The sequence below is a fragment of the Larus michahellis genome, chromosome Z (assembly GCF_964199755.1).
Source record: "Larus michahellis chromosome Z, bLarMic1.1, whole genome shotgun sequence".
In the NCBI taxonomy this organism is placed as follows: Eukaryota; Metazoa; Chordata; class Aves; order Charadriiformes; family Laridae; genus Larus; species Larus michahellis.
Window position 1 is genome coordinate 299698 of NC_133930.1, and position 19004 is coordinate 318701.

At 41.2% G+C, this 19004-nt stretch overlaps 1 protein-coding gene across 14 annotated transcripts in view; it reads left to right on the forward strand.

Annotated features, from left to right (window-relative positions):
• The window catches only part of ALPK2 (alpha kinase 2), an 86138-nt gene that overhangs the window by 19669 nt on the left and 47465 nt on the right, over positions 1 to 19004 (forward strand). For 12 of the 14 annotated variants that reach the window (XR_012584998.1, XR_012585000.1, XR_012585001.1 and 9 more), the window contains 8 exons: positions 328 to 3208; positions 5806 to 5953; positions 7472 to 7599; positions 7699 to 7734; positions 9764 to 10038; positions 10160 to 10248; positions 11955 to 12172; positions 13680 to 13728. Coding sequence is in view for 8 of the 14 variants with exons in the window: in XM_074570955.1 (XP_074427056.1) it covers positions 328 to 3208; positions 5806 to 5953; positions 7472 to 7599; positions 7699 to 7734; positions 9764 to 10038; positions 10160 to 10248; positions 11955 to 12172; positions 13680 to 13728 (3824 nt within the window). In the remaining 6 variants the exon portion in view is untranslated. Of the gene's footprint in view, positions 1 to 327; positions 3209 to 4019; positions 4067 to 5805; positions 5954 to 7471; positions 7600 to 7698; positions 7735 to 9763; positions 10039 to 10159; positions 10249 to 11954; positions 12173 to 13679; positions 13729 to 19004 lie in introns of those variants that run through there. The other 2 variants (XM_074570953.1, XM_074570959.1) reach the window with 2 other exon arrangements.

The window sequence follows — 19004 nt, forward strand, 5'->3', positions numbered from 1 at the left end:
TATTGTTTTGGTTATTTTATTTATTTTATCTGGTTTTAACTAGCTGGACTATATCAGTCATTGATCTTCGTCTTGATTAAATTTTATATTTCTCAGCATTTGGATCCAGATCTGAAACTTACCAGGGTTCAAGGCTGTTAAGACCCAGGTGTTTGATTTCAATCCATTAGGTCGATAGCTACAAATCAGAAACTTGATTGCTGACAAATATTTTAAAAAATAGAAAATAAAAAATTAGGTACATTTCAAGGCAGGACTCTAGTTCAGGCCTGTATCAAGCAACAATTCTATTTTTTAATTACATTTGTCTTTTTTTCTTCTTTGTAGAATCAAGGTGCTAATCTTAAAATCTTTACCCAGAATTGTGAGAGACTACGTATGGAGCCTGAAATAGAAAAGGATGGCATACTCATGACTTGTGAGAGTGCAGGAACCATCCCTCCAGCTTCAGAAATGCTCTGTACTGAAAAGACATTACAAGCAAAAAATGCAAATTTACAGACTTATTCTCAACACCGTGCTCCTTGTGATAAGAGAGAAAGTCGTCACCAACAAGTCTTCTGTGAACAAGAAATTAGGATTATTAGTGATGGCAATGAATCAAAGAGTGACATTTCACCTTTTCCTTTATGGGACACGAACTCTGTTCCTGATAAACAAGAATGTTTATGTGCTGTTCTCTCTTCTGCAAAGCTGTGTGATGAGCCAAGGGAGGCAGAGCAAAGGTATAGTTTTGACTCACATGATAGCAACGACACAGATATTCTCTCTACTCGGTCATGTGATGAATCTCTGCTTCAAGCTAATCCCAAGTCAGTCCTGGAGTCTGGAGAACCTGGGTGCAAGGGAGATGCTGATACATCTGCAGTGCATGACAAGCTGTGGAAACTTCTTCATGAAGATGACTCAGACTATCAAATCCCATTTGAAAACCGGGGAATCACAAGTTTAGAAATTAGGCTGACAAATACTGAAGTCACAGAACTGAACTTTGTACAGGAGACCTGTTCTGCTCAGCCTTTGCCAATAAATGTGATAGAGGAGCAGGAACCTATTACGCAGCCAGCTGGTAGCCAAGGAACAGAGAAAGAAGACTGCAATGTTTCTGATATCCTACTTAAAGCAGATGAAGCATATAACAGTGCATCCATGGGAAACATTTGTCTTGCACAAGTGGTAGAAACAGATGGTATATGTCTAGATTCTAGCACTGGAAATAAAACGGAAGCACCATCCATTTGTCTTTCAGCAAATAGCATCATCTTAAATACAGGGGAGTGCTTGGAGCAGAAGCCAAATCACGCGTTAACTGACAGTAATGGATCCATTCAAATGACTGTTGCTTGGGAAGGAAAGCTTGCCATTAATAACGCTTCACAAACGTGTGATGCAGATTCTCCTCAAAGATTAAGAAATGGTCAGAATAGTAGTTTAGCATGTGAGAAAGAAAACCAGCTTATGTCACATAAGTCGCATGGGATAATTGGACAATTACTTCATACTGAGCACAACATATCCTTGATAAATGAGTCTGTACCTGGTAAAGGGTGTAATTTTAGAAACTGTTATCCAGCAAGAAAAGAACTGGCTTATTTCCCTGAAGAGAAAGACATTTTCCCCATTGAAAATACCAATCAATTTACACATGAAGAACACTCTTCCGTAAACACCATACATAAAAGTTATGAAGAGAATTTACAAGAAAATGGAAATCACTCAGACTTGAATGCACAAAATGACATTAATTCTGACAGTTATCATCTTTCAGAAAATAACGGCTGTCAAGATTCTCGAGTTGTTTCTAATGCACAGAAATACGGTTACCTAATGCAATTGCCTAATTTAAGTAAGGCTCCCGAAACCATAACACATAAGAATCTACTCCAAAATATGGACCGACCGACAGAAATAGAAAAACAGGAAGTGACATTCACTCCCTCTTCTGAGGATCCATTTTTAAGAGATTTTTATGTAGAGATGCCCAGATATGAACCACGTAAAACAGGAGAAGAACAGAGAGAGATATGCACAGGTGATGAACAAAGGTCTGAAACTTCCTGTGAGTCAGGAGTTAGTCATGTTTCGGAGAGTCAGACTGCAGTTTCCTCTCATAATACATCAGAACAGCATGTATTTTTTGTTGACAGCGCCTTTAATTCTGATGAAGAGTTAAAAACAGATTCTTCAGAACATCACGCATACGCATCTGGAAGTGTAACATCAGTTAGTACTCCACTGCCTAGAAAGGCTCAAAATGAGAACCACAGGATAGCAAGTGAGGATTACAGAGGTATCAGTCATCAGTTAGATGTCCAACAACTGGCTGTAAAAGAAACATTACCATTCTTCACACCTGAACGCCAGTCAGAGGGCCTTCTTACCAGTGTGTCAGCAATGGGCTGTCCTGGCAGAGGAAGTCAGGGAAAAACTGAATCCACACAAATTGCAGTCGAAGTAGATGAAAATTTGAGTACGCTGGAAACTTTCTGCAAAGCATTGCAGGATCAATTCCATCAGGTACCTGAAGAAAACAAGGAGGAAGCAGTCTTGTGTGAAAATAAACAAGAGATTCAAAGAGCTATTGAATGTAACCCAGATGAAGCTGAAACAAAGCCTCCTTTGCACACTTTAATTAGCTCCAAGGCTCAGAGGCAGATTACGAATATTAGCAGTAAGCAGTCCTGTCCTGACTTTATCTCTTCCAGTAAGGTTACTGAGGTTGGTAATTCAATTAAGTCTACGGACTATGATAAAGATGAAGAAGTCACTACATCAGAGAGCGTAGTAAGTGGTTTAGTTAATTCGTCCCTAGTTGATTCAGGGAACAGCCAGTATTTTCAAGAGCAGCCACCCTATAGCAGAAGTCAGCCGTTCTCCTTAGCGCTGACCACGTATGATCCATTCCCAGTCAATGCGGAAAGGCTGAGAAATCAAGAAGGGTCAAAGTCCTACCAGACACCACCAACCGCTGCTGAGCCTGAGCCCATCAAATGCAAACAAGACACAGCAAAAAGTGGGCTTTTTGCTACTGGAGCTAAGAAGAAATTGCCACCAGCAATGCTGTCAAAAAAGCCCCGCCTGGAGGACAGCAGAAATGTCAGCAAGGATCCTAGCTGTGCGAAAAAGTCTGTGAAGAGTGAGGCAGGCATGACTGATAAAGAAGATAGAAAAGAGCAAAGGAAACTCATTTTGAAAAAGGATAGCAAAGGTAAGAGAAAACTGATTTTCGTTTCTGTCCTTTCCCGTGGTTCTGGCTACAGTATGAAATTTAAATTCGTTAAACACACTGCAAACCTCCTTTAGTCTGAATCACATCAGCTAAAGGGGTCCTGCCCTCACCGATTTCAATTTCCAGTTCTATGAACTTAGTGACTAGTGCTGTGCCCTTGGCACAGAGCTGAACACTCCCTAACATCGTTTTCCAAGCTGGCAAATATATTTAATTTATGAACTTTTTAACCCGTTTGAAATAGTTACTTCTCCATTTGTCTCTTGAAGTAACTTTTCAGGGATTTGTAGCATAGTGGTAGCACATAGTTACACACAATATAGCAACTGCAAGCCCAGTACTTGCATGTTGTTGTGTTCCTGCAGGGCTGTGTTCCCAGTTATACTTCTGCACTGTGGCTCCTGAATGCAATTACCCTCTCTTGGTTACCAAACGGCTTTATTACTAGTAAAGTATTATTGTTATTAGTAGGGTGCCACTGATAAACATAATGTTTTGCAGTTCTATCTGATGACCAATGGCTGGTTCTGCATTCCTTTTCACAGCTGTTGGTCACAAATGACACTGATGAAATTAGCAATATTAAGTTGACATAGAGAAGATATAACTGAAATGGGATTCAGGTTGCTTGTCAGAGCCTCTAGGGGGTTGCTAACAGGTACAACAAAATGCAAACAGGGCTAGCAAGAGTGTAATAGCTAGACAGATAAGGTACTTGTGGTTTCTCTGGATACTTTGCAAGGACCAAGGTCTTATTTTTACCTTTTGATATTATATTTCATGTTCACAGCATAAAATAATTTAATAGATCAGAGCAAGACTGAACAGTGACTAAAGGTAAGCTACACAACTATGAAGCACTTCAGAGATTCTAATTACAGTGCGGTCTGGTGAGAGTTCCACTTTTCCAGTCACATTTAAAAAACCCCAAAACTTTTCTCTGTTTGAACATGTGTCCCTTGCCAGAGAACCAAATGTGTGGGAGGAGAGACACATTCCTTCAAAGCAGAGCAAACAAACTGCGATTGTTGAGAAATTCCTGGTCTTTTTCCATGTACCTGAGGCTATGCTTGAAAATGTTTTAAACATTCAGGCTTGAATCAGATAAGACTGAATTTTCTTAACCTGCTCGTAATCTGCTTCAGTCTAGACTGAAGTGGATGTATGTTTGTACTTTGTTGTGTGGACCTTTGCCCAGTATTACGGGAAGGTTGGTATGGTTAGTCTGGTATATACTCAGTGTTCTCTTTTGTATTATTTTCAGCTGCAGGAGGGACGACTTTGTGGTTAGGGCAGGGAATCTGGAGCCATTAGTTCTATTTACAGTTTTGTCACATACTGTCTGCATCATTTTAGCCCTGATTCAGCAAGATTCTTAGGCCTAAGGACTTAAGTGACTACAAGTTAAACATAGCAGTGAATTCCAGGTGCCTCACCCTTCAAGTTGGATCCAGCATTAGACGGGGAAAGTTAAACTGCTGGAATGGGATCCCTGAGGGAGAAGTGTCATGCCAGTTCATTTAGAGTGCAGCAGCACAGAATTAACACAGTAGGAAACATAACATCTTGCATTTTACATCCCTTACATCCAGCAGGGACATCTTGCTTGAGCACAGGGATGTGTCATGATCCCAAAACCTTCCCCTAAGTATATGTTGATTCCCTTTCTTTCCAAGTACCCTCCATCCTCCTGCTCAGGCCATGCCTGCCTGCAGAAAGATCCTGGAGCATTCTGTGAGACAGTAAACAAGTCTTAGCAGAGAACCAGGTTGTCAGGACTTTCCCCACAGTGAGCGAGCGCTCTCTTTCTGTAACCTGAATGACTCTTGGATTTGTTCTGCGTAATGCCCAAGGTTTAGCAAAGGGACGTGCCCTGTGGCTGGAAAGGTAGGGATTTTCTTTAGAGGTGGGAAATTAATCTTTTGAAACTGCAGAGGGAAGCAAAGGCCACTGACATTACCAAATGCAAATATCTAACCACTGAGTGTGGGGTCCTCCCTCCAGCAGTGTTTTAAAGGAAGTGGTGCCACCACTGCATCTTGCAAAGAGTCTCATCCTGGCAGTGTGTTTTAGCTATGTTCCAGGAACACCTTGGAGCATGTGCTGGGACTTAAAGTCTTTTCTCTCAAAGGCTGTGATCAGTTAAAAAATCTACTAGTTACAAGTATTCAATTAATAGGAATTCTCATTATGTAGCCGTATGGTATGCTGTACCTTTGCGGTGTCTTTTTTTACTGATAAAACCGGCTGCTCCTTTAGTCAGAGAATGTATTTTGATTAACAAGTTATTTTATGTTGATGCCTTTTCAGTCTAGAACTTCCCTCGGGTCCTTTTCCATAAATTCAGAATGTCTTTGCACTGAAAACATTTCCATTGACTGTGTGGGGCACTGAATCGGTATTTTAAAACCTCTGTATTTTAAAGCCTTGATTTCTGCATCAGAAGAAATCATCATTGTTTACCAGTGTTGTCAGATTCGTGTTCTTAACATCTGCAAATCATTCTGGGATTCCTTTAAAATGCCAAAACAATGTCATTATCTTCTAATCCTAAACTGTGGCTCTTCTGTTTCAAGCTCCCAAGCTGCTGAAGAAAATCCAAGCAGAGTTGTTCCCTGACTGCTCTGGAAATATTAAGCTATGCTGTCAATTTGGTGACATTCATGGTGACTCCACCATTACATGGACTAAAGATTCCAAGTTACTAGCTCGACTGCAGAGAAGGTGAGTGAATGTTTCTGAAGGACTGGTAGTTTCTAAATAGCTTTTGGGGAAATATGACAGTGATTCACTCTTGTACCTGTTAGGAGGGTTAGTATGATAGGTGCAAAAAATAAGTTTAAACAGGGTAATTAAGAAGCATATCTTCACACAGTGCATTACTATTGTCATAGTTTGCATTCCATCACCAGTAATTCCTCTCAGCCTGTTTATAAGCAGTCTCATCCAGCTTTTGAGTACTGTAAAAGATCAGATGAAGTTTGAACCTCAGCACCCAGCCAAACAACATAAACACCCTTGGTTAATATGTGGGAGGCGCTCTGACCTTGTGTGGTGGAAGCAAATTGCTGAAACAACTAACATGCAATGTAGAGCTTGCCGTGATTATTCCACACTATCAATACAGACTTGGGGATGAACAGATTGAGATTAGCCCTGCAGAGAAGGACTTGGGATACTGGTGGACAAAAAATTGGACATGAGCTGGCAATGTGCACTTGCAGCCCAGGAAGCCAATCATATCCTGGGCTGCATCTGAAGAAGCGTGGCCAAGTGATTCTCCTCCTCTACTCTGCTCTCGTGAGACCCCAGCTGGAGTACCGCGTCCAGTTCTGGGGTACTGTGTTCTGGGGTCCCTAGCCCAACAAAGACCTGGACCTGTTAAAGCAGGTCCAGAGGAGGGCCACAGAAATGATCCAAGGACTGGATCACCTCTCCTGTGAAGAAAGGCATGGAGAGTTCAGGTTGAACTCTCTGAGTTCAGCCTGAACAAGAGATGGCTCTAGGGAGACCTTCTTGCGGCCTTTCGGTATTTAAAGGGGGCTTCGCTAATTAACTGCACAAAAGCTTTGAAACACAATAGCCAGGTCTCTGTAATCCTTGCATAGATTATCTGGTTTGCTGATAAATACTTCCATAGGCATCCACTGTGGTAGATATGAAAACCTTCATGGTCTAAGAGGACTTTTCACTCCGTCATAGCACTGTTGCAGTGTAGTTTTATTGCTTCCAGAGCCAGCCTGGGTCTGCAAGTACTGTAGCTGCATTCACGTGTCACTGCGCCCCGATAACAGCTGCCTCCGAGCTGTTTGTGAAGGTGCATACACAGACATCCCAGAGCAAATACATGGCTTGAAAAAGCAAAGGAACAGAGAAAGCTGAGTGAGGAATCAATATTGAGGAATAGCACACAACATTTTCAGCTTTCATATATCCATTCCTTATATATTTGGCAAGATATTGATAGGAATATTAGAATGCCTTTCAGTGTGATTTAATTATTTTTGTATTTGATTGAGGCACTTTTCTGTCAGAATGTAGTAGGATCATCTTTTGAGAAACACATAATAGTCTGGATTCTCCTAAGTAGGGTGAAATAAAATATTTTGTCTACTTACATCACATTTGAATCAGTCTTTGCAGCGAGGGACATAAATTACAGGGACAGGAGGAGAGATACATGGAATAATCAGGACAGATCTTTTAAAAGTATTAATGTGGAAAATTAACATTCTGTTACAGTGCCCAGGATGACTCTCCCGTCTCTTTGGCAATAGCTAAAGCCAGTAACAAAGACCAGGGAATGTATTATTGCTGCTTGAATAATGTGTATGGAAAGGTGACTGCTGAGTTTAATCTGACCTCTGAAGGTAAACCCCAGTTTATAATTTTGATTAATAATAATGACAATGGCAGTTTCCATTCGTATTATTTTTTACTACAAAATCTGTTTTTCTGTTTCCTTGTAGTATTGGAACATCTCTCAAGTTTTCAGAATTGTGAAGGTAAGTACACACATCTTCTTGAGGGTGTGCTCAAATCTTTGTTCCTTCTGATTTTCAAGTAGAACAAAGGGTGGAAAAATATATCAGACTGAGACATTTTGACAGTTATCCCATGGGAAACTCATGTAGGATGGAACGGTTTGTGCAGAGTGATGGAGTACCTGCTGTGACAAACTACTGATTTGAACTTTACTGTGTAACTTCTCGTTAGCTTGCTGCAGTAGCATTTCACACACAGTAGACACTGAAAGAGCATTGCATCGCATCATACAGAGATGCAGACACACACAGAGCACCGAAAGCTCTTTTAGCAGAAAAGCTTGCCAGTGGTGCTTGAACACATGGTCTTTGCAAGTCACCTGCTGTGTAACTTTACTCCAAGAGAAAGATGGTCCTGAAGATTTGGAATGCTTTCCCCATATGTTAACTTGTGTTTAATCACACTCGGCATATGTCTTGCTGTGCTGCAGCTAAAGATAGACAGTGCATTGCAAATTGGTTTATCATTTCCGTACACACTGTACTAATCAAGTACTTCATTCAGCCAATTGATTTGTCTTTCTTTTTCTAAAAAGAATAAAATTAAACATTTCGTTCCTTGTTAAAATAAAGACGGGACTTTTCATGCAACAGCACTGTATAACTTTGACCAACAGAGAATTTTAGGTGGAGTTAAGGAGCCTTCTAGTTCTAGCTTTATACGTGCACTGGTTCCTCTGTGCTTCAGAGAGAGGTAATAGAACCCAGAGATAACTACAGAGGGGAGCTGGAAGGATGTCATTGCTGGGTTGTATAGACTGGTTGTTCTCCTATTTATCTTTTCCATGGATGTTCCTTGAAATGTTATGATTAGAGAGACTTGAAGTGCAGTTAGAATTTTTTAGTTTCTCTCAGTGCTTAACCATAACCACTTCCCCTCTCCTACATTTTTTTTTCCATTTGTATTCCAATGATCATTTGAAAGGGTGAAATCCATAATCCTGCTTGATTTCAGCTGTAACAAACTTAGGCACACATTCTTATACTACTGGTCCCTTCAAAAGCCACAGGTGGGGATAAGAGAAATACTATTTTCCTAATTTCTCCTGAATATAAAGATCGCTAAAATTGATGTATTTGCTTTTTGATTGAGACTGACATGGTCATGTATAGACATGTGGTTCTTACTCAAAATCACTTATGAAATAAAAATCTTGTTATTTTCTTCTGCCTTTGCTAATCAGCCTGTTTTTAAGCTGGTGCTTGCCAGATTGAAAAGCAGTAAACACGTTAACATGCCAGTCTGCAACTCTGGAGCTGATGTAGTGAATGTGGTTGGTACTAGGAAAGGCATGTTTCCATCATGGTTGTATCGGATAAGGACTGAGATCTCTTTCAGCTGAATGCCTCTATGAACATGTTGGCAGAATCTTTCCCTGAAAAGATTCCAGGCTGAAATCTAAAACAAGCTCTGGTTGTACCAGCAATTTCTGGCTTTTCTGAAAAGACAGGCTAGCTTCAGAAGAATGTGCTCTGAGCACTTTGGGCACATAACTGTGTTCTACTTCTAAATTCATATCTACATACACTGCTGCACATTAGCTTTTTACTGTCTCTGGCTTCCCAAAAAAACAGAGTTGTCAGGATCTGTGTTACCTCGATGCCTCTTTAGTTCTCAGTCAGCTTGACTTTCTTCACATTCATTTGAAGCTCCAGTTTACAACTCCCCTAATAGGTGGGGTTTTTTTGAAAACTATTAGCTTCTGTGATCTTTACCTCTCTTTTCTGTGTGCTACACTCTGTATTCTCTCCTTATGAACCTGAACTGCCACCTTTCTCCATGCTGGCTTTAGATGTTAGAGGCAACAAGCTACATTTAGAGGAGCAGGGTCCCAACCCCATATTAACACAAGTGAGGCCATGTATTCTGTTTCTATTGAGCGTTTTCTTTAATAACTCTATGGAAAGATGCATTTGTTCTCCCATGCGCACCCCTTTCCCTGTGACTGCAGAAGGACGTTGTGCAGAACAAAGTGGCATTGTGTTTTAGGTGTGGAAGAAATCGAATTCATGCAGCTCATGTTCAGAGAAGACTTCATCAGCGACAGCTATTTTGGTGGGAACCTGCATGGAATAATAGCTACAGAAGAGCTTCACTTTGGTGAAGGCATGCACCGGAAAGCCTTCCGGAGTAAAGTGATGCAAGGCCTCGTGCCAGTGTTCAGTCCTGGCCACGCCTGTGTTCTCAAAGTGCACAATGCTATCACATATGGGACCAAGAGTAAGGATGATCTAGTTCAAAAGAACTACAAACTAGCACTGCAGGTAAGCTTCCCCTGTCCTTTGTAAGCAAGAATTGTGGGGAAAAGTTGTCTTGCAAATATTCATGCAGACAATCTGTTAAAAGTTTTGAGTAATATTCCATAGGCATCTGTTTGTAATATAGGAATGCTACGTCCAAAATACTGCAAGAGAGTATGCGAAGATATATGCAGCTGAAGCTGAGCCCTTGGAAGGCTTTGGGGAAGTACCAGAGTGAGTATATATATATTTTTATACACACACACACGTATGTGTATACATATTGTCCTGTCACAGCTGCCCACTGACTGCTAGGTGTAATTACTAAAGAAGAAGAAAGAGTAATCCTGAGAACAGTGTTACAGCGGGAATCATGACCTAAATAATACTGAATATCAAGGTGGTGGGAGAGATTCCGTTCCCATTACAGAAGAATAATAAGGAGTAAAGACAGTAAGTAGCAGGCAAAAGGCATGATTTTGATATAAATTTAGAGGAAATGATTCGTGTTAGTGAAGTAACACCAGTAGGTGATACTACCAGTATCATCTAGTAACAGCAGTAGCGGATAAGTCAGGCCTTCCAACTTTCCATTAAAAATGAAATCTTGAGAGAAATCATGCTCATTCTGAAGCTGGTATGAAGTCACTCCTTAGGCAAGTTTTCTGTGTAGAGAGAGGCTTAAGCCAGAAAGCTCAACTCTGATTCTAACTTTCCCCAAAGACTGGTTTATTTCATTTCAGAAGTTTCCATTTCCTGAATATGTGTACATCAGACCAATAGCTCAATACAGGTTCGCCTCTGCCTCTGAGGCTGGGAAGTGGCACCTTGAGGATTTGTAATAGATCTTTTCAAGGATTTGCTGTTCCAGTGTCAGGCCACTGTGTAGAGTTGAATTTGCAATGGATGGTTGAAATTCCATCTGCCTTGCTTCAAGGATAAGACCTACATGCTTGACAGCGGGCTGAATCTCCATCTCAGTTTAGGTGACACAAGATCTGCTCAGCTGCATCGATTCCCTGAAAAAAAGGATCACTTAAACCACAGCTTCTGGAATGGTTCCTTAAAGCCACATTTTCAGGATTAGAAATAGTGATGGAGGTGGCAGTGAAATCTTTTGGAGAAAATATTTGTGCAAGTCAGCTTCTTTTCTGGAAATACACTGCTCTTGGTAAAATTTGTGTTTGAGAGATTTCTCTAGGCATGGGATGTAACTTCTAGTTTTGATATGAAAGAGAGAGCATGGACCCTACAAACTGTAGAGGTCTGGCACAAATAGCAGGCACATGGACGGTTCAGATCTGGTGCTTTATTCTAAACAATTGGCTGGAAGACAGCAGATAAGAGCAAAAAGAGATAATATGCGTATGCTTTTGGTTTGCTTTTTAATTTCAAAATTTTAAGGCTAGATTCCCTTCTTCTAGCCAGCCCTTGTGAGACCAAACTTGTACTTAAAAGAGGGTATACTCCTTGCAACATTTTATAAGGTAAATAGAGCAAGCCTAGTCTGAGAAATCCTCCACTTACACGGGTCTTGGGCAAAGCTCTTTCTGGAGTGGATCAGATTTGCAGGTACTTAACACCTCACAAAGACTGAATCATGTATCAGTCAGCATGAGCAGCTAAAGCTCTGAAATAAGCCAGCAACCTTTATTGCGCAGAGTTTAGGGTTTGGGATGTAGTAGGACAACATTAGAAACCATGCTTTGAAAAAGTTTAAATCTGAGTAAATAATACAAAGAAATAAGCACATAGAGGATAATGCAGTTATGTCCTAGAGCTGCCTAGAAGTTCTCAACCTTATTTGGATGTCTCCTGGCTTGGTTTAAACTTGGTAGCTGTTCATTCACTCTCTGAGATCACTGGCCACTTTGTCTGTTTCTTACTCCTTCATTGACAGAATTCTCTGGATTTTATTAGTTTCTATCCCTTGATTTCAGGATCATTCCTATTTTTCTTGTTCATCGCCCTGCTAATAACATCCCCTATGCGACAGTGGAGGAAGAGCTGGTTGGGGAATTTGTGAAATACTCTGTCAGGGATGGCAAGGAAGTGAATTTCCTGAGAAGAGACTCAGAGGCTGGCCAGAAGTGTTGCACCTTCCAGCACTGGGTGTATGAGAAGACCAATGGGAGCTTGCTTGTCACTGACCTGCAAGGTGAGTCATCTAAGTGGGGGCAAGAAAATGTCTTTCCCCCGATACCAGCCGGCGACCACTCACAGTCAGTCCCTGTAACTGCAGAACTTCCAGAGACTTATTTCTGAGCAATGTTATTCTTGGCTTTCTGTGTCCCGTTGGCAATGCTGAATGTGCTTCTTCCATTACCTTGTAATGGGCAGAGTCTTCTCCAGATGTGGACAGTACCCTGGCCCTGGAACAATTCAGCATCTCATGCAGATCAGAATAAAAGATAGGAGAGAGAGTTAGGATGTTTTATTTTTTAGCATTTTTTAAGTGCACTGTGTTTATTTTTGCGTCTGTGTTACCCGAGGGGAGAGAAAGACATTAACTAATTGCGTACTGGGGCAGCAGGGGCTAATGTGTATTAACCTATGCAGTATTATGACGTTTATCTAATCAGCAGAGAAAGGGAATTTTTGCCTACCTTATGTTCTTGTAAGAAGACAGTTTGGAAAAGAAAAACCAAACTTTACACTTTTAATGGAAGGGTTGTTCTTCCACATATCCCCTTAGTAAATCAGGACACTCAATACAAGTCAAATCTGGCCTATTGTCTCACTTGCCAGAAGCTAATGAAATGTCTTGTGAATTAAAGACTTCAGTTGTTAATAACATCCTAGTCCTTCACTTTTTCTTGTATTTAAATACTTACCAACAGTCTCTCAACAGTGGAATGCAGTGGAACAAAGGGCAATATACCTGCTGCTGTTGAAGAGAAACATCCTTCCTCTCTTACCATGTTTGCATTTGAGTATCTAGGCTGCATTTTTCAGGCACACCAGTTGAGATTTCTGAGGGTATTCTCCAAGGACAATGGTCTTGAGAGCTTCATTTTCCCGTGCAGGAAAAATTGCACACTATAAGACTGGATTTTGCCTATAAACTAGTCAGAAAAGGGACAGGTTAAAACCCCCAAGATTTTGGAAATACTGAATGAGAAAGGGATTTTGGATCTTACACCCAAAAAGTAAAAAGGTTGACTGACCTGTTGCTATTTGATTAGCAAAGCAAATATGCAATTCCTACTGATAAACAGTGTAGTCCAAGTTTGCAAAGCATCAAAACCACAAACCCCATAAATAAATATACACATCTCAGGGTAGGGGCATAAGCAAAGATTTTGTATGTTTTTTAAAATGGAGTCATCAAAGTGCAGTGCACCAAAAGCAGTCACTCCTCTCCCACCCCTGGCCCCGACTATGAAGCACAGGGAACAAATTATGCTCTATTTATCACCTTGCTATCTGTAAACTACTGGTATGAGACCGACTTCTAGAAATTGCTAGTGGTACAGAGCACAAACATACTATTTTTTATTGGCGTACTTTTAAATGTTTTGAAAAAATGGTTATAAATAATTAAAATTAAACCCATGAATCAATAAATAATATTTAATGCCTCTATATATGGTGCTCTTGAATCTGAAGATATTCCTAGAAATTCTGGTGTAACATAAACCCTCTGTTTCCTTGGTGCCTTGTAGGTGTAGGAATGAAGCTAACTGATGTTGGCATAGCAACACTGGCCAAAGGGTGAGTGAAAAATTATTTCTCAACTGCACGGTTTTGCTTTACACATCAATCTCTTCACAGTGTAAATATGTTGGGAGAGGGTGTGCTGGAAATTTATTGTTGCTTTAATTTTGGAAGCAAACAATCCTCATCTGACTCTTTTAGTTTGTTTTTGTTCATATTTATGAGAATCTGCCTATAAGGGAAACACATTTATTTTGTTCTAAAAGGATGGGGCTACACTAGAGGTTGGGCTTTGCTTTTCCTTCATGCCACCCTTAAAATAGGCTACTTAAAGGGCATTTCAAGAGTGAGATCAAGGTCTCTGGTGACTTTAAGCAAGTATGGCACTTTACTTGGTGGTACATCAGCTAGAGGAAGGTAGGGCTAAAAATGCAGAGCCACCACTGGCTCCAGCCTGGGGTACAGCGAAAGACCTGGTGTTTGTGCTGGCCAGAGCTTCTGAGGATGGAGAAAACACCTCAAACCCCAGCACGCTGTTGGGGCCAGAGCTCCAGCCGTGCGTCACTCACTAGCACCTGCCCCAGCTAATGCAAGGACAAGCGCTTATGCCTATCTAGCCCTACTGCTACCTCCTGCTGCCAGTAGCCAAGGTGACTCTTCTGCCCTCCTAGAAGAGAGGATGTCTACCACAGTACTTGCGGGAACTAGAGAAGGAGATGCCCCAAAGGGGCCAAAGTTTGTGTTGCCCTTTTTGAAAGGAATTTGCAGCTGAAATCCCTCTTGCGGCCAGCAAAAGTGGCAAAGCTTTAGACTATGTATTTATGACACAAGCTTTTATAGACTCTTTTCTCAGTTTAGAACTTGGAGTTAGTTTTCTTCCTATAGCAGGCAGTGACTGGAGGCTTTTCTTGAGCCCACGTTCTTGTCAGCTGCATGGGGGGAGGGAAGGTGTCTGTTTAGCTTTGTATAGGCCGCTTATCTGATAAAAAATGAAATGTATTAAGGGATTTGATGGTATCTCTTTCCCTTCTCTCTCAAAAGCAGTAATTCTGGGCTATAACGAAAGATCTGTTCATAATATTTAAAAAGGCCTGTTTCCTAGTAGTTTTGCAATGGCTTTGTGTCTTTCTGGGGACTTCAGTGTGTGTGTAAAAATATAGGCCTTTAATGTTCTAACTTTCTTCCACTTCTCTTAAGTTTCTGTTAATTAAAGCTTCTAGCCATACCACAGGTCAAAAGAGCCATTGATAGAAATGGGCAGTGCAGGCAGTCATTCAAATCAGCTCGCTGATGGGAAGGGAAAGGGGATGGGTGTAAATGCCTGTGACCAATGCTTTGAATTCATACTCTTTGTTGAGAAACTGATAGAAAAAACCAGATCCAAACACATGTATTCAGCCTTGATACTAAACTGGAGCTTGCCTATATACCCATGGTATTGGAAAAAATCCTCATAATGTCTTTTAAATTATTAAAAATTTGACGCCAGAATATTCTGGGAAAATCCTTAACATTTGCAGGTTGGCATCCATTCAGAATTTACATTGATTTACTCTTTTAGCTGCGGATCCAAAGTGAAATCAGTTGAAATTAAGTTGCATCATCCTGTTATAAAACAAAGAAGTCATAAAAATTTTATTGAGGCAAAGCTGTTTTCTGGAATCAGAAGATTTATAGGAATGCCTTAATGGATGTTATTGTCCACCTCACTATGGGAAATTACTCCTATAAAAGCACGTGTTGGACTAGGGAAGAGGAGGGTGAAGTGAGAATATGAATATGCAATTCAAGCTGTAGTAAGGATCACCTCAGTCAGATAAGGGAATATAATTTCCTTTCATCAACAGCCTCTTGAAAATGTTGAGTATCATTTTGTTTGTCATTTAGCTAATGATACTGCTACAAGACAATAAATTTTTCCCGGTCCTGTATTTTTCTTTCATGCTCCTTTCCCAGAAAGGACACCTCTGCATTAGTAGCTTTAGTTTGATTTTTAATTCTGCGAGCCTTGGTGGGGAAAACAAAGCAGTACACAGAATTCATCTGTATTACTGGCTATCGCTGCTTTTGGGAGTGTGCAGCCATGCTGTTGAGAAATTGTCTGTCTCACATGTCGGGGGGAACATACATAGTCCTACTTAACTAAAAAATATACTATGATATTGTAATTATTTTAACTGTGTTGTTAGAGAAGATACAAAGCTGATTTTTGTTGTAATTGCCTATAGAAATTCCCATAGTTTCCTCAAGCGCTCTTTGCAGAGGTAGTGACCTCACTGATGACAGATGGCTCCTCTGCCTCCAGTTCTCTGAGCCTGGGCCAGTCATATCAGGGCAAACGGAAAATATCCTTGGGAAATGCTTCTGTGGTCCCTGATGAATGGAAAAACATTCATATTGTTCCTGGTTGGAATGTAAATTAAATACAATTCTGATTTCATGCTAAGGTTAAACTTGCGATCAGGGGGAAAAAAACCCTGAAAAAACGTAATCCATCTTCCCCACCCCCTCCATGCCCATGGCATAATCAAGCTTTCAAATAATCTGTCATAGGGAAACTGTCATTGGTGAATTTGCAAAAGCCAGTATGGCAACTGTCATGAATTATTCATGGCCACTATTTATCCCCCAGTGTTTCTTGTAAGCCAAGCACAATGAACACCATGTAGTACCTATAGTCAGCATTGCTCATTGCTGTTAGTGATTCTTCGGGGGGACCCAGACTCACATTCCAACTCTGAACAAACATTTCTGATGAGCATTTATGTGTCCTTTTTCTTTATCCTCCCCCCCCTTCCTGTAGAGGCTGTGGAGAGACTGATGTTTCCAACAATTAGCTCTCTTCAGAGTAACTCAGATCGTCTCTCCTTTCTGTGGCTGTTTTGCCATGAGTTGGGAACTAAAGGAACCCAAAGCAGAGGGTCGGTAATGCGAGGCGCAGGAGTAGCTGCACTACAGTTTCTGTCAGCAGAGGGCGAAGCCTAACTAGAAACCGAGAAGCCTGGAAAGTATTTTTAATGTAGCCACTGGGGTGCACCAGAGTCAGGCGATCAATCCTTTAAATAAGCTACTTAGTAGATTCTTTGGCCAAAGTAAACAAAAATAATACAACACAGTGACAGGCTTCTAAGTGCAACCAGTGAGCCAGTGGAAGAGCCGTGCACAAGTGCCTGGCTATTTATCCAAGGCTGGTAAACACAAAGATGAAGAAGTCAGGAATATGACCCATGGTCATAATGATTACCAGGAGTGCTCTTTGCCAAATGTGGGTCTGAAAGTCTGTCTGATTTCAGGGCATGGACAAATTTAGTTTTATTCAACATGGCAACAAGAGGCATTGGGGAGTTTAAGCCTGGGGACAAATCCAACATTTTCCCTTCAGATTTAAGCAAGATTTGGTTAGGGCCGACCCCTAGCTGTCAAGTTTGGGAGATGGAATTCTGTCTGGGTTTTATTTATCAGCCATCTAGTGAGCGAATTAATAGTGCGTGCTGGGCAAAATAACAGATTCATATTTTTCAAGGCTTGGAATGGTCAATAGTTTGGCGTTCCTGAACACAAAACATAAGAGCGCAATACTAACTGTATAATTTAGAAGCCATTCACTATTGGAGATCTTCCCCCAGTTACACATACCACAGGCTATAACAGCACAGAATGGTTTGAATTAAGCTCACAAGTCCTGCCAAATTACAGCAGAGCTATGGTCATTAGGTCTGTCCAGAACAAATGATGCAGTCTGGAAGCGCACAAGGGGGGCTCTGTGGAAGCGGTGACTAACAAACAGCAGCCAGCTGGGAGAACTCAGATGCACAACTTTGGTCTTGCATCTGTCGACTTGTTTTCCTGTGGCGCGCTGTAAGACCTGGGGCTGTCTGCACACCACAGAGCCAAACGCGGCTCATTCTGGTCTCACAGCTTCCCAAATGGACAAGGAGTGTCACCCGGGCCATGTCTGCAGCCGCAAGATCGAATGCAAACCTGTTATTTCAAGAGAAGGGAAATGAGGATGGCTAGATTTAGGAGCAAAGCTAGTAAGATAAAAATAATCATGTGTTTTTAATATAAATGTTCTGTCTCTTGTTCACAAGGTATTTATGCTCTTACTTTCACTGCAAATATTTCTGGCATTTGTTGAATTCTAAAGCTAAAGTTAGTTAGCAGAGCATTCGGTTGTTCATTTAAAGTGGCTCTTACTCATACTGTCATCTGAGCAAATGGTGCCCTTTCTGCTCTTTGTTTAGGTGTTCCTTCACAGACATACAGGAAGTGAGAAACAGCAAGTACGGATTGGAAAGCCATTTAGACAGACTTCATGAGAAAAGTGGATTTTTTTTAGCTCAACTTTTTCTTTCCGAGATTATTTACACAAAGAAATGAATATTATCATAATTTTATGACATGAGAAAAAGAGATGAAGAAATTTTCTTTAGCTGCAACAAAATGGCTATCTAGGAAAAAATAAGAAAGGGAGACCAAGAGCAAGAGTGTGTGGTCATTTTGCAGCCACAAATTAAATAGCGAGCATTCAGTGCAGCGAAACTTCTCACCTAATTGGTAGCTCTGGAGGTGCCTAATCATTAATATTTCTGCCGGAAGAGGCCTACACGCAGTGCAGGAGCAATGCTGCCTCCTCGTCAGCGTGGCAGCAGAACTGGCGGGTTGCAGCTGCAGGGTAAGCAGATGCTGCCCAAAGGCTGCTGCACGGAGCCTCGGCACCTGCTCAGACCCTGCAGCTCCCTCGTGTCACACGCGCCACTGCTGCAGCACCCAGCACTCACACACCACGGGCACTCCCCGGAAAGACCCAATGGTTGACTGAATATTTATGATGAATTCGTCGGAATATTTTGATCTCAGTTATTGCTCTCTGCTGACAGCGCATTGCTCTGCTTTAACTAGTTTCTGGAGTCAGGGTCAATGCTTGATATAAAGAGATTTTCTTGCTGAGCGCAGGGGTGTGTTTGCCCGTGGAACTCATGTTCTGCTGATGTGTCTGCAGCATAGACCTGACGGCTCTAGGAAAGGAGCTCAAGTATAAAGTCTCAAGTCTGTTATTTCTCCAAAGGAGTGAGATAACAGTTCATTATCTTGCTGAACTCCAGGGCATACTCCTGAAGTAACAATGGCAGTAAGAGGCTTAAACTTCCTTTGGGTAAAGAAGCACCTAACTTACTTGGAGAGGAGAGGAAAAAAAAAATATTGAGACTTTGAGGTTCATCTGTCTGTTTATAGCAGGCTATCTGAGTGGTTTCTCTAGAGCAGTGCAGGCTTGCTACCTCTAACTTAGAGGGTAACTTGGTCTGGTACGAACAGCTTCACATGACAAATAA